Source organism: Lepisosteus oculatus, chromosome 13 (genome assembly GCF_040954835.1).
Source record: "Lepisosteus oculatus isolate fLepOcu1 chromosome 13, fLepOcu1.hap2, whole genome shotgun sequence".
Classification (NCBI taxonomy): domain Eukaryota; kingdom Metazoa; phylum Chordata; class Actinopteri; order Semionotiformes; family Lepisosteidae; genus Lepisosteus; species Lepisosteus oculatus.
The window spans coordinates 21,387,808-21,399,871 of record NC_090708.1 but is presented as its reverse complement, the minus strand read 5'-3'; the positions used below and the strand labels follow the sequence as shown (position 1 = coordinate 21,399,871).

General features: G+C 42.7%; 2 protein-coding genes and 1 non-coding gene across 6 annotated transcripts; 1 reads left to right on the top strand and 2 right to left on the bottom strand.

The window, feature by feature from the left end:
• Positions 1–2,534: 2,534 nt before the first annotated feature.
• trnag-gcc (transfer RNA glycine (anticodon GCC)) lies at positions 2,535–2,605 on the bottom strand. Its single transcript has one exon. It is a non-coding gene; the product is annotated as a tRNA-Gly (tRNA).
• Positions 2,606–2,968: 363 nt separating this feature from the next.
• Positions 2,969–9,555, top strand: rnf168 (ring finger protein 168). 4 transcript variants are annotated; one of them, XM_015361467.2, is made up of 7 exons: positions 2,969–3,203; positions 4,066–4,409; positions 5,090–5,160; positions 5,648–5,818; positions 6,551–6,657; positions 6,906–6,990; positions 7,745–9,555. In XM_015361467.2, exons 2-7 carry the CDS (start codon positions 4,100–4,102, stop codon positions 8,663–8,665), a joined length of 1,665 nt encoding a protein of 554 aa, XP_015216953.2. In that variant the 5' UTR covers positions 2,969–3,203; positions 4,066–4,099; the 3' UTR covers positions 8,666–9,555. The 4 variants fall into 4 exon arrangements, with proteins under 4 accessions (XP_015216953.2, XP_015216954.2, XP_015216955.2 ...); XM_015361468.2 differs by having other exon boundaries at positions 3,809–4,409; XM_015361469.2 differs by having other exon boundaries at positions 2,969–3,330.
• A 686-nt stretch (positions 9,556–10,241) lies between these two features.
• LOC138242252 (dynein heavy chain-like) lies at positions 10,242–11,967 on the bottom strand. The gene is made up of 2 exons (XM_069197739.1): positions 11,962–11,967; positions 10,242–11,369 (listed from the first exon to the last, which is right to left on the bottom strand). Exons 1-2 carry the CDS (start codon positions 11,965–11,967, stop codon positions 10,242–10,244), a joined length of 1,134 nt encoding a protein of 377 aa, XP_069053840.1.
• Positions 11,968–12,064: the final 97 nt, after the last annotated feature.

Genomic DNA, 12,064 nt, shown 5'->3' with positions numbered 1-12,064 from the left:
CACCTGCATGGTGGTTTATGCTGCTATGGGCTCGTGAGAGAAAACACATTTCAGCTGTGAAGCCTTCTTTGAAGGCTTTTGTCTTTGAAGAAGGCTTCACAGCCGAAATGTTGTGTTTTCTCTCTTCTCTTTCCAGCATGGAATAAACCTATTACTTGTTCCTTTGCAGACTACGCATGCTGACGCAGCTACAGTACCCACCTGAACTGATGAAATTAGTTTAGAACTGCCTTCCACCCTCGTGGTGGGATAATTATTTGCGCCCCTCACAGAAAGCATCCGTCCTCACACCCAACTGAATTTGTCTAAATCTGTACAGTACAAAGCCACATTTTTGGGGTTGTTGTTTTCAAACTTTAAATACACAGTCTCTAAATAGGATAGGGTCTGTACCTGTCCTTGATCTGACTTGGCTGTCTTCCACCAGGCCAGTGTCTGCACTCTCAAAGAGCAACACTGGGCTCTGTGACGTCTCTGGAAGTGGAAGAAGACTAAAAGCATCAGCATTCCCCTCCTCCCCCCTGCCTTGTACACTGTGGAATATTCATAGACTTGTAGTGTCTCTGTCCATCTTTGGACTGGGTGACATTACTTGTGGCACACCTTTCACCTTGTTAAAATGTGATAGGAGAGGTTTGTGATCTGTTTAGATAGCAAACTTCCATCCATACAAATATTTATTAAAACCATGTATGCCGAACACCACGGCTAAACCCTTTTTGTCTCGTGAGAATAATTATTTTCAGAGAATGTCAAAATATGGGGCATACATCCAGTCTGCTTCATCCAGCAAGTTATGTGACAGTACAGTCCCCATTCCATGTGGAGATGCGTCACAAGAAAGTACACCTTTGCCACAAAAATAGTTTAGCACTTCACAGTACTCTTTGTTTTTAAGACTTATTTTAGTCCCTTAATAAATCTGTTACAGATTGTGAATCATGTAAGCAGGTTGTTTATGCATAGGTGATGCCCAGGTTGTGATGCTGTGCCAGACAGCATAGCCAGCTGTCCAAAGAGCTCAGGCTCAGTCACCACAGCCTGGACCTAGACACTGGACACAAGCAGACCTGGCTGTCCAGACAGGACAGACTCGGTGACCACAAAGACCACAAACTGGGTGACACAGAGAGACCATACTGCCAAGAGAGAATAAAAATGTGATTCTTATTGCATTGTGAGAAATACTTTGGGATTAGATAAACATTCTCTCTAAAATAACAAATCTAATCCCACAATTTCCACACCTGCTAGAATTAGAATGGCTCGTAAAGAGTAGGGGTGTAACCCCGGTGTCCTGGCCAAATTTCCCATTGGCCCTTACCAATCATGGCCTCCTAATAATCCCCATCTATGATTTGGCTACATTACTCTGCTCTCCTGCCCACTGATATCTGATGTGTGGTGAGCGTTCTGGCGCACTATGGCTGCCGTCACATCATCCAGGTAGATGCTGCACATTGGTGGTGGTGGAGGGGAGTCCCCATTACCTGTAAAGCGCTTTGAGTGGAGTGTCCAGAAAAGCGCTATATAAGTGTAAGCAATTAATATTATTATTATTATTATTATTATTATTATTATTATTATTATTATTATTATTACCTACAGGCTAAGGAGGGAGGAACTTAGCTGAGGTGCAGCCTAATACAGTATGTGATCTCCTGTCAGCCAGAGGAACACTGAGTGAGCCTGTCTCACAATAAGGTTTTATGTTTATATGTTTATGTAAATGTCCAATAATAAGTCTGTGAAGCAATTGTCCATAAATGTTATGTGTATTGCATCTGCATTGGCAGCACTGTAATTCATAGATCATTCCAATAAAGACTGAATTTGAAGGTGATTTTTTAAAAAACATTTTATTTGAACAACAAAAAAGATACAATATAAACAAGAGAACATTTAACATATCAATTACATCGTCAGGGGTACATATTACAATACAAATACACTTCATGAAAAAAGTTTAAACAGAGTAAATAAAGATAAATATTCTTGTTTTTACATTGTGAAATAGTCTGCAAATACGCCTTTACATCTATTTTGACTACATCAAGCACAGGACTCTTCCCAGACCATTTCACTTTATGTATATAGTAACGTGCAAGTATAATATTTAACTCAATTATGAAATATATTTCCATATTATTTTCAATGGGATTAAAGTTTAACATTACTTCTGTTTCTTTAAAAGTTATATCAACATTAGCCTGTTTTTGTGCAAATCAGTCCAGAAAGCTTTTGCAATAGGACCTAACCAAAATATATGTTGTATGGTTCCAGAGCTACTTTCACAAAAGACACAGTTATCATCTATAGTAATTTTTAATCTCTGCACAACATAACATCACTTTATTAGCCCTATACAATTTCTTGCATTAGGAAATCACCTTTTCACATACGCCAGCTTGCTCTCGGGGGCCCAATGGAGTTGGATTCCTCTGCCAGCCGCGGGATTTGAACCGACAACCGTCCAGCCACAGGTGCCGATCCGTAGCCACAGAACCACTGCTCCGCTCCAAAATGAATTACGATGCATTGGCCGGGAATCGAACCCGGGCCTCCCGCGTGGCAGGCGAGAATTCTACCACTGAACCACCAATGCGCTACGATACGATATGAACTTGACATCATGTTGTTTTCCCAAACAATCAATCAGTTTCCAGATAAAGGTATTCCAAAATACTTTAACTGACAGGATATTGTCAGCTTGCAATAGAAATCTTACAAATTTGTTATTACATCCATAACTTCCTTGTGGGATAATAATAACAATAATAATAATAATAATAATATAAGCTGTACAATCTTTCATAGTTTCTGATGAGATACTATTGCAATTCCTTGATTTGAAAGTGATTTCAGTTTGGAACTGAACGCTACAACTGAAAAAAAAAATGTTTGCAGCGCGTCTGCGTGAAATGAGCATGCGCGTTTCTCCAGGAGCGCTACAATGTGCGCAGGCGCAGTATCACTCCTCCAGCTCAGATTCCCGGGTTGGTTGATTTACATAGGGTGAAAAAAGCATTTATTTTTTACGTTGTGAATTAGGAAACGGGTTTGTTTTCTTTAGAATGTTATAATCTAACAGAATTATTTTTGTTGTGTTAATGTACTTTATGTGTGCGTTTTAAACATTTCTGACCTCCGCGGTCGTTGCCGCAGGCGCGGGCAGTGTAGGTTCCCATCTGAAGCGCCACAAGGTAAACATTTCGAAATCTTTGATCATTTTACCGCACTTCTCGGGGTCTCATGATGACTTTTCTGTATCAGAAGACAGGCCCCAATGTTCTTCCGGATCTCTTGGTTTCTCGGCATTGTCTCCTAAAGGTTATTAATATATAAAAATGTAGTTTTCCGGTGTTTGTGTCCCTGAATCACTTTCTTGTTAGTCCACCTATAGACAGAAAATAAAGGTCTGTGTATGAAAGGGCATATATTAATAAAATATTTACGCGTAGGGATATTAATTTCACTTATAAAACCATCGGACGTATCAGCGGACAACGGAATAAATAATTTGGGTTTAAATTGTTTCGGTAGTATTTTGTAATTTTTTAGATTTGTTAATGCAAGATCTGCAGCTTATTGCTTTCTAGGTTATATTGGGCTAAACGTAGTTTCGCGGGAAATGTTTACCTTATTTTTACCTTTTTTCTTCAGATCTACAGTCAGCTTTATTAGAGTTTATGAGACCGTATAACCGTATATAGTGTCTTTTTGTATATGGTCTCCGTACTTGTGCTCTGCTGTAGAAAGTTTTCAGAAACTTTTTCCTTTTAACCTTTTTCCTTACTGTGTTTTTCAGAGACCAAACAGGTGACACGGTTTTTAAATAGATTCCTGGTTTTACGGAGTTGTATCCGTCATTTGGTCAGGGACTTGGGATTGGGAGCTAAAATCCCAATAAAAAATAAAAAATGATACAGCAGAGGAGATATCACAATCTGTAGAAGAAAATAAGGATTTCTGTTACATGCTTTAAAGACAGGGATAGCTTTAAGTGACACTAAGAGATTCCTCTTGCAGCAGTCTCTGGACCTCACTCTTTTCCCCTTCCTCCAGTGGGATTCGGGAGAGGGGGGTGGGACAGGTAGAGATGCCCGAGGTGCCGAAGGAAGAGGAGCAGCTGTCCCACGCGGACTGTATCTGCTCCGTTTGCCTGGAGATCTTCCTGGAGCCGGTCACCCTACCCTGCGGCCACACCTTCTGCAAGACGTGTTTCCAGCAGACGGTTTACAAGGCCAGCATGTGCTGCCCGCTGTGCCGCAAGAGGGTGTCCACGTGGTGCCGTCTGCACAGCCGCAACAAGACGCTGGTGAACGCGGAGCTGTGGAGGAAAGTGCAGGCCGCCTTCCCCCTGCAGTGCCAGCGCAAGCTCAGCGGGCAGGACGCCGACGACAGCTGCAGTGAGTCTCGCCCCTTTGCCGCTCTTGCCCAGTCACCTGGGGACCTGGGGTGTTCTGGAGGAAAGAAGAGGGTTTAATAATAATAATAATAATAATTGCTTTCACTTATATAGCGCTTTTCTGGACACTCCACTCAAAGCGCTTTACAGGTAATGGGGACTCCCCTCCACCACCACCAATGTGCAGCATCCACCTGGATGATGCAAAGGCAGCCATAGTGCGCCAGAACGCTGCCCACACACCAGCAATCAGTGGGGAGGAGAGCAGAGTAATGAAGTCAATTCATAGAGGGGGATTATTAGGAGGCCATGATTGGTAAGGGCCAATGGGAAATTTGGCCAGGACGCCGGGGTTACACATCCGAAGGACGGTTTATCGCTGTCTTCAGTGATACAGGGTTGATGCCAAATAAAAATACCGTTGAATTGTTTAAGACCTTAAATTTGTACCCTGAAAAGAAGATTGAAGTTCACGATCCAGACCTCAGCTGTAACGAAAACCAGATCTGTGGTACAGGATCAGTGCTGGGTACCACCACTGTGTATAAACAGGGTTCCGAATGCAATGAAAATACCCTGTGTCCTTTTGGTACTACACTTCATAGCAGATCATCATATAATATTGAAATCTTTCATTTTGGTCTGGTATTGGTAAGGTACTGTTTTTTATGCCTTTGACAGCTCTGGTTCCCCTACGAACAATCAGCAAACCTGGTGAACTGCGGGAGGAATATGAGGCCCAGTTAAGTAAGGTAAATGCTCATCATTTACTGTTCTAAACAGAACCCTAGAAAATAATATAAAGATCTAAGCTTGCACACTAGATCTGCCGGTTAGATCTGAAAAGAAATGCAGTTGACACAAAACTGTTGAGTTGGTCATAGCAGACGGCGAAACATCGGAGGTGTGACGTTTTTGCTGAAATGGGACTTGATTGTATTGTGAATTACAAATTAACAAGTGGCGCATTTCCAACAGTGCATTCTTTAAATCCTTTGAGGAACCTCCTGAAACGTATTTTTATGCAGAAACCGTGTGGCAGACTAGTGCCGGAAATGACCCCATGTTCAGCATTTTTACATCCAAAATAAAAAGGGATTTGGTCAGCTTTTATGCATGCTTTGTACCAGTTTCCCTCTCTGATAATAGACTTGATTGTGTCACTGAGTGGATCTGTCTGTACTTCTGCCCATGGCCGTGTCCTCTCCTGCTCCCTTGCCTCCTCGCCTGCCCGCGCAGCTGGCGGAGGAGAAGAGGGCCCTGGAAGAGGCCGAGAGGCAGGCAAGCGAGGAGTACATCCGCAGGCTGCTGGCCGAGGAGGAGGAGCGGCAGGCAGAGGAGAGGAGGAGGGAGGAAGAGCAGCAGCTGGAGCACGACGAGATGCTGGCGCGCCTGCTGAGCCAGGAGCTGGTGAGTCCCAGGGAGCAGGGTGGGGACACAGTGAAAGTTTCCGGTTATCACATGTAGAATATCGATCAATCACTAATTTATTCTTCACGAGCACGGAAATCGCTTATAAAATAATCCGGGGCCAGGTATTTGTAGTTTTTTTCACGTATGGAAAATCTTTAGCATACTTTTTTTTGGGGTCTACAGTATGTAACGGGTAACTTGGAACTTTGTAAACAACTTTTATTAATATAATGCTTCAAAAACACCTGAATGAAAGTCACTAGTTTTGCTCTAACCTTGCTGCAAATATAACTGCAGAAGATAAGTGTAAAACTCCATGCAAACTGTATAGTAAAAATATGGGATTAATTTAGCAAAAGATGAGATGTTTGTAGCAATGGTTTTTGATAGAAAGTTTGCTGAAATGCTACTATTAAATGTTGAATATTTACTGAATAGTGTACCCTGCTTTGCTTTTTGTTGTAGTACTTTTGGAATGGAAATTGTTAAATTGAGACCTATTATATTGAGGTCAAGAACACAAAGTGATTCTTTACTCAGAGTGTTGTGGAACAGTTTGCCCAGGCTTGTTGCTAAAGTTCACTCCAACAGATCTTCAAGGAAAGATCTGAAAAAGATCCTCAGTTCCATTACCTAGAAGTGAGCAAGAATACCCTCCTCTCCTTTGGAACCTTTCTTAAGTCACTGATTTTTTTTTTAAAGCTAGAACATTTGTGTTTGCTTCTTCAGAACTCCAGCCAGGTTTTCCAACCCCAGGGAAACCGCACGCAGGTTGCATCACAAGTGCAGCACCCTTTGGTAAAAAAGAAGAGGAAAAGTGGTGGAGACATTGAGAAGTAAGAATAATTTATCATCGTCCAAAGGTTTTGTTACGGACCTGAAGTGAGTGTAAGAGAAAAGTACTAGTTTTCAGAACATAACTTTCTCATAAAACGGAAGTACTGTAGTTTTCAAGTCATACCTCTTTCATATAAGAGGATAATTTCACTCCAGAAAAGACGATAACAAAATTGAATAAAAAAGAATGCGCAGTAAACTGACAAATATGTGTTTTTTTGTTGTTGTGAAAACCTTTTGTTTTCAGGTACCTGTCTCCTATATCGCACCGATCTTCAACCTGTCATGTGCATCCTGAAACAGGCCAGAGCGCAGGCTTGTCTGCCAATAAGGTATGGGAATCACAGTGCACTTTACAAGACTCGCACTACTGAGCATTTTATAGTTTAGAACACTGAGAACACTTAAAACACATCTATATTGTGGAGAAGGTCTGATTTGTACTTAATACAATAATTAACTATTTAAATACATAGGAATCTCTGTGTTATTTAACTCCAGTAACCTGTTGAATGTTTTTTTTTTAATTTCCCATTTCTTTGTGGGAAAGTGGGAGTGAAGGGGCAAAAGAAACCTCTTTAGAGTAAGAGAGCAGACATGTGCTTGTTCAGTGGTCTTCACTATATGAACACCGGAGCTAGGTTCTGAGTGATACTAGCTCAATCAATTCAACTACTTGATTGGAAATAGAAAATTGATGTTTAGTATCAGCAGATTGATAGTGTTTCTTTTGTTCAAAGTTGATCAAGATAGGTCTATGACCTCCTCTGACCTACACCCAGTATGTGCCTTCTCATATTTCCAAGTGTACTTTCTCATTATGAAGGAAGAACCAACTGCACCGTATGGGAAACCATCCCTGCAAAGCTTATTGTCCAGGTTATAAGTGAACTGGTCTCCTATTTCATACTGCAGTGGTATAATGGACTGCATATCTGTTTTGTGTGGGAATGTAGAATTCTTTACTCAAGTTTTTGTAGTTGAAAAATATTAAAAGTATTGGTAATTTATAATGACATTTCATGAACATGTGTTTCATCATGGCACGGCAACATAAATGAACGTATCTGTATTTTTCCCCATAAGGAAAACATCAGTTTCAGTGGACCAGTTTTTAATGAACAAGGAATTCCAAAATTGAGCCCTCAAGCCAAATCCCGGTTCTCTGAGAGGACGTGTGGGGAACTGGTAGAAGAACCTTCCATGCCAGAACTGACTTTCTGTGGCAAGATGGACTGCTGCAGGGATCTTTCAGAGACACCGATAAAGTCCGAAGACATGCAGTGCAGAGACACAGAATGGGGCCCTGAGCAGAGTACATATGTCTTTAATAATGGTGGGTGCAGCACGGATTTGAGGAGCTCCTTCGAGAGCATGGGGACTGCAGAGAGAGATGGTGAATTGAGCGCTGACACCCGTCAGGGTCCCCACACCAAGACAGATGTCCGGAAGAGGAAAAGCAAGGAGTGCAGGCAAGAAATAGACAGTGAGTTGGCAAGTAAAAGGTTGAAAGCAGTGGCCATTGACTTCGAGTCTGGGGGGGTATCCGATTTCCCAGTCGATGTTTCGGGCATCCAGGAGCAGATGAAATTGGAGGAGCAGATGTTGAAGAGGCAGCAGCAGGAGGAGGAGGACCGACTGCTTGCCCTAAAGCTGCAGAAACAGCTCGACCAAGAGAGTAAAGCTGTGAACAGAAAGAAGGGATCTCCAGATGAGTACCCCTTCCGTGAGAAGTTGCGGCAGCCCCACGGTAGCGGCTCAGGTGACTCGGCCGCTGGGAGCAGTCAGGGGTTGAGCTCAGGGACTCGGAGGTCACGGTCTTGTCCCTCTGCACAACAGAAAGAAGCAGATACTGTAATGGAGAAGTCAAGGCATTCTGATTGTGATTCCTTGAGAGATGCAGCAGGCAAGACGAATTCGGCTATGACTGCTACACCGACGACTAGCTCAAAATATACCAGGAGGCAGATGACCCTCTTGAACATGTTCCAGAGCCAATCAAGATAACGCCTCTTCAGGAAGGGATATCAAAGAAAAGTGCTCCTTCACTAGAATGTCATTCCACTTGTCCCTTTGTCGTTCCAGTTTTATCAGTTTCCAAAATAAGATGATCGTCTTTCTTTCTGTTGGTATTTGAAGCATGTAAAACAGGATCAAGACACTGTTTGCTGTTTAAAATGAAACTTCATATCTTCTTCCAGAAGTTTGAGAAATCAAACTATAAAATTAATTGTAAAAAGTACTTCTCTGTTTTTTTTGCTGTCTTGAATAATTTTGTTAATAAAAGACTACATTTCAGGAAAGTGAAAGGAAATATTAGTTGCTTATTGAGATATTTAAATATCTTAATATTCATTCATAAGATTAATATGATAACTGTAGAGCAGATTCTAAATTTAGGGAAGGAACTTGTCTTTGGGGAAAGAAAGTTTAGAGAATCACTCTCTGTATCCTTTTCAATATTACAGGTTTTCCAATGACAAGTTCCTGAATTGCAAGGTGTTACATTTATGAGGTAATTATTGGGCTGCATTCAGGTTATCAATTTAAAAAAGACAGTGACTTCTGACAGTGGGTTAGTATTGTTAAGTATTTGCTTAAATGGGTTGAAAGCTGAACTAGTTTTGTTTTCCAGGGTTTAAGTAAACTCTAACCCTTTGTTATACAGTTACTACTGTTATAATATGCCACATTGAAATTATCTTGCCATCGAGAAAAAATTGTATAGTGCCATGTATTTTATTTCACATTTTTTTACTGTGTACATCCTTTGTACGCTGTTGATCAGTTTTACTCCGTGTTAACCAGTTATTGCTGAAAAATAGAACTATGAAAAATATATTCTTTTTTTTCCATATTCCAAAGATGTTTAGCAATAAAGGATGTAGTTTGAGAAACTTTCATTGTATTTCTTATATTTTATATTTTACATGGATATGAAGATAGACTTGGGTTTTAGATGGGGAAAATATAGCATTACATTAGAGAAGAATTGCCTCCAGGCAATAAGACTGCTATATAGCCAACCTGCAGTTCCCTAAGCAAATCACCCGTAATGGCTACATAGGTATACAGTTTTCACTGTATTCTGCAAAGTGCACTACTTGGACATAATATATTGCATACACCCTGGATACATAGCAGCTCTAAATTTATTTTTTGTCTGAGTTTTTTATTAAATTTCTATTACATTATTATCTATTATTATGTTATCTTATTTTGTAACCTTAATTTTGTGATTTTTATCATTGCCAGCAACTACTGCTGCATGCTGTATTGTGTATTTGATAAACGCTGAAGAAGTAGGTTTAAGACTGACATAGTAATGCCAAGTAATATGTTGTTGAATTTTGGGCATTTTTCTAAAACATTAGCTGCAGGGCATTCCAAAGTTACAGTTTCAGAATACTGTAATTGCTAACTAGTACAGAGATACTGTACTGTAAGACTACAAAAGAGAAGAGGGCATTTTGATCAATTGTACACCAGAACATATAATACAGCACCGCACAGGCAAAATAAAAATGGGAAAGCTCAGCAAAGGCACTTATTAAAATCATGAATTAAACTAAATGTAAGATTTTTAGTAAAAACTAAGGTATTGAGTTCCAAAGGTTTGGTGCTTTATGTGACAACGGCTCTGGTCCAGCCTGTGGAGCCTGGTCTTCAACACAGGGAGAAGGCTCTGGTCCAGCCTGTGGAGCCTGGTCTTCAACACAGGGAGAAGGCTCTGGTCCAGCCTGTGGAGCCTGGTCTTCAACACAGGGAGAAGGCTCTGGTCCACTGTGTGGAGCCTGGTCTTCAGCACAGACTGAAGGCTCTGGTCCGCAGTGTGGGTCTTCAGCACAGAGAAAAGGCTCTGGTCCACCGTGTGGAGCCTGGTCTTCAGCACAGGGAGAAGGCTCTGGTCCAGCCTGTGGAGCCTGGTCTTCAGCACAGAGAGAAGGGTCTGGTCCACCGTGTGGAGCCTGGTCTTCAGCACAGACTGAAGGCTCTGGTCCGCAGTGTGGGTCTTCAGCACAGAGAGAAGGCTCTGGTCCGCTGTGTGGAGCCTGGTCTTCAGCACAGGGAGAAGGCTCTGGTCCGCAGTGTGGAGCCTGGTCTGCAGCACAGATAGAAGGCTCTGGTCCACCGTGTGGAGCCTGGTCTTCAGCACAGACTGAAGGCTCTGGTCCGCAGTGTGGGTCTTCAGCACAGAGAGAAGGCTCTGGTCCGCTGTGTGGGTCTTCAGCACAGACTGAAGGCTCTGGTCCGCAGTGTGGGTCTTCAGCACAGAGAGAAGGCTCTGGTCCGCTGTGTGGAGCCTGGTCTTCGGCACAGAGAGAAGGGTCTTGTCCGCAGTGTGGAGCCTGGTCTTCGGCACAGAGAGAAGGGTCTTGTCCGCAGTGTGGAGCCTAGTCTTCAGCACAGAGAGAAGGCTCTGGTCCACAGCGTGGAGCCTAGTCTTCAGCACAGAGAGAAGGCTCTGGTCCGCTGTGTGGAGCCTGGTCTTCAGCACAGAGAGAAGGGTCTTGTCCGCAGTGTGGAGCCTGGTCTTCAGCACAGAGAGAAGGCTCTGGTCCACAGCGTGGAGCCTAGTCTTCAGCACAGAGAGAAGGCTCTGGTGCGCTGTGTGGAGCCTGGTCTTCAGCACAGAGAGAAGGCTCTGGTCCGCTGTGTGGAGCCTGGTCTTCAGCACAGAGAGAAGGCTCTGGTCCGCAGCGTGGAGCACCTAGTCTTCAGCACAGAGAGAAGGGTCTTGTCCGCAGTGTGGAGCCTGGTCTTCAGCACAGAGAGAAGGCTCTGGTCCGCAGCGTGGAGCGCCTAGTCTTCAGCACAGAGAGAAGGGTCTTGTCTGCAGTGTGGAGCCTAGTCTTCAGCACAGAGAGAAGGCTCTGGTCCGCTGTGTGGAGCCTGGTCTTCAGCACAGAGAGAAGTGGCAGTGGTGTTGGTGGTGTGTTAAGTAACCCCATTTATTTAACTCTGTTGCTTCGTGCTTCCTTAATGCCTTTGCAGTGGAGCATACGTGCAAATAAGGATTTCATTACACTTGAGCGTAAGACAAATAAACTGAACAGTATACCCTGGACCAGACGCTAGTCTTTCGCACAGTGCACACAAGCCAAACCGGAATCAAACCAAATCCAAACGCTCTGAAACCACACCTGTATGGCATAGTTCAGCTTGATGTTGAACTGGTTTCAAGATTTTTTCATTACGATGTATTTTGTTAGGCTTTTTATTATGTTCACTTAATGTATGAAATCCTACACAAATGGTGATTAACTTCTCATGCAGTACTGTTTCCCCAGGGTGCTTAGTACTGGCATATACGAGTATAAAAATTATCCACACCTTTGCTGCTTGTAAAGAACTCTACTACCCAGAATGCATTGGTAGATGTCACGTGTACAAGCGGCGGCAGAG

Bases quoted from the DNA above. Each gene is read 5' to 3' on its own strand.
- rnf168 (XM_015361467.2), top strand. From the start codon at position 4,100: ATGCCCGAGGTGCCGAAGGAAGAGGAGCAGCTGTCCCACGCGGACTGT. The intron at 4,410-5,089 runs GTGAGTCTCGCC...TGCCTTTGACAG, and splicing joins GGACGCCGACGACAGCTGCA to CTCTGGTTCCCCTACGAACA. The intron at 6,991-7,744 runs GTATGGGAATCA...TTTCCCCATAAG, and splicing joins CAGGCTTGTCTGCCAATAAG to GAAAACATCAGTTTCAGTGG.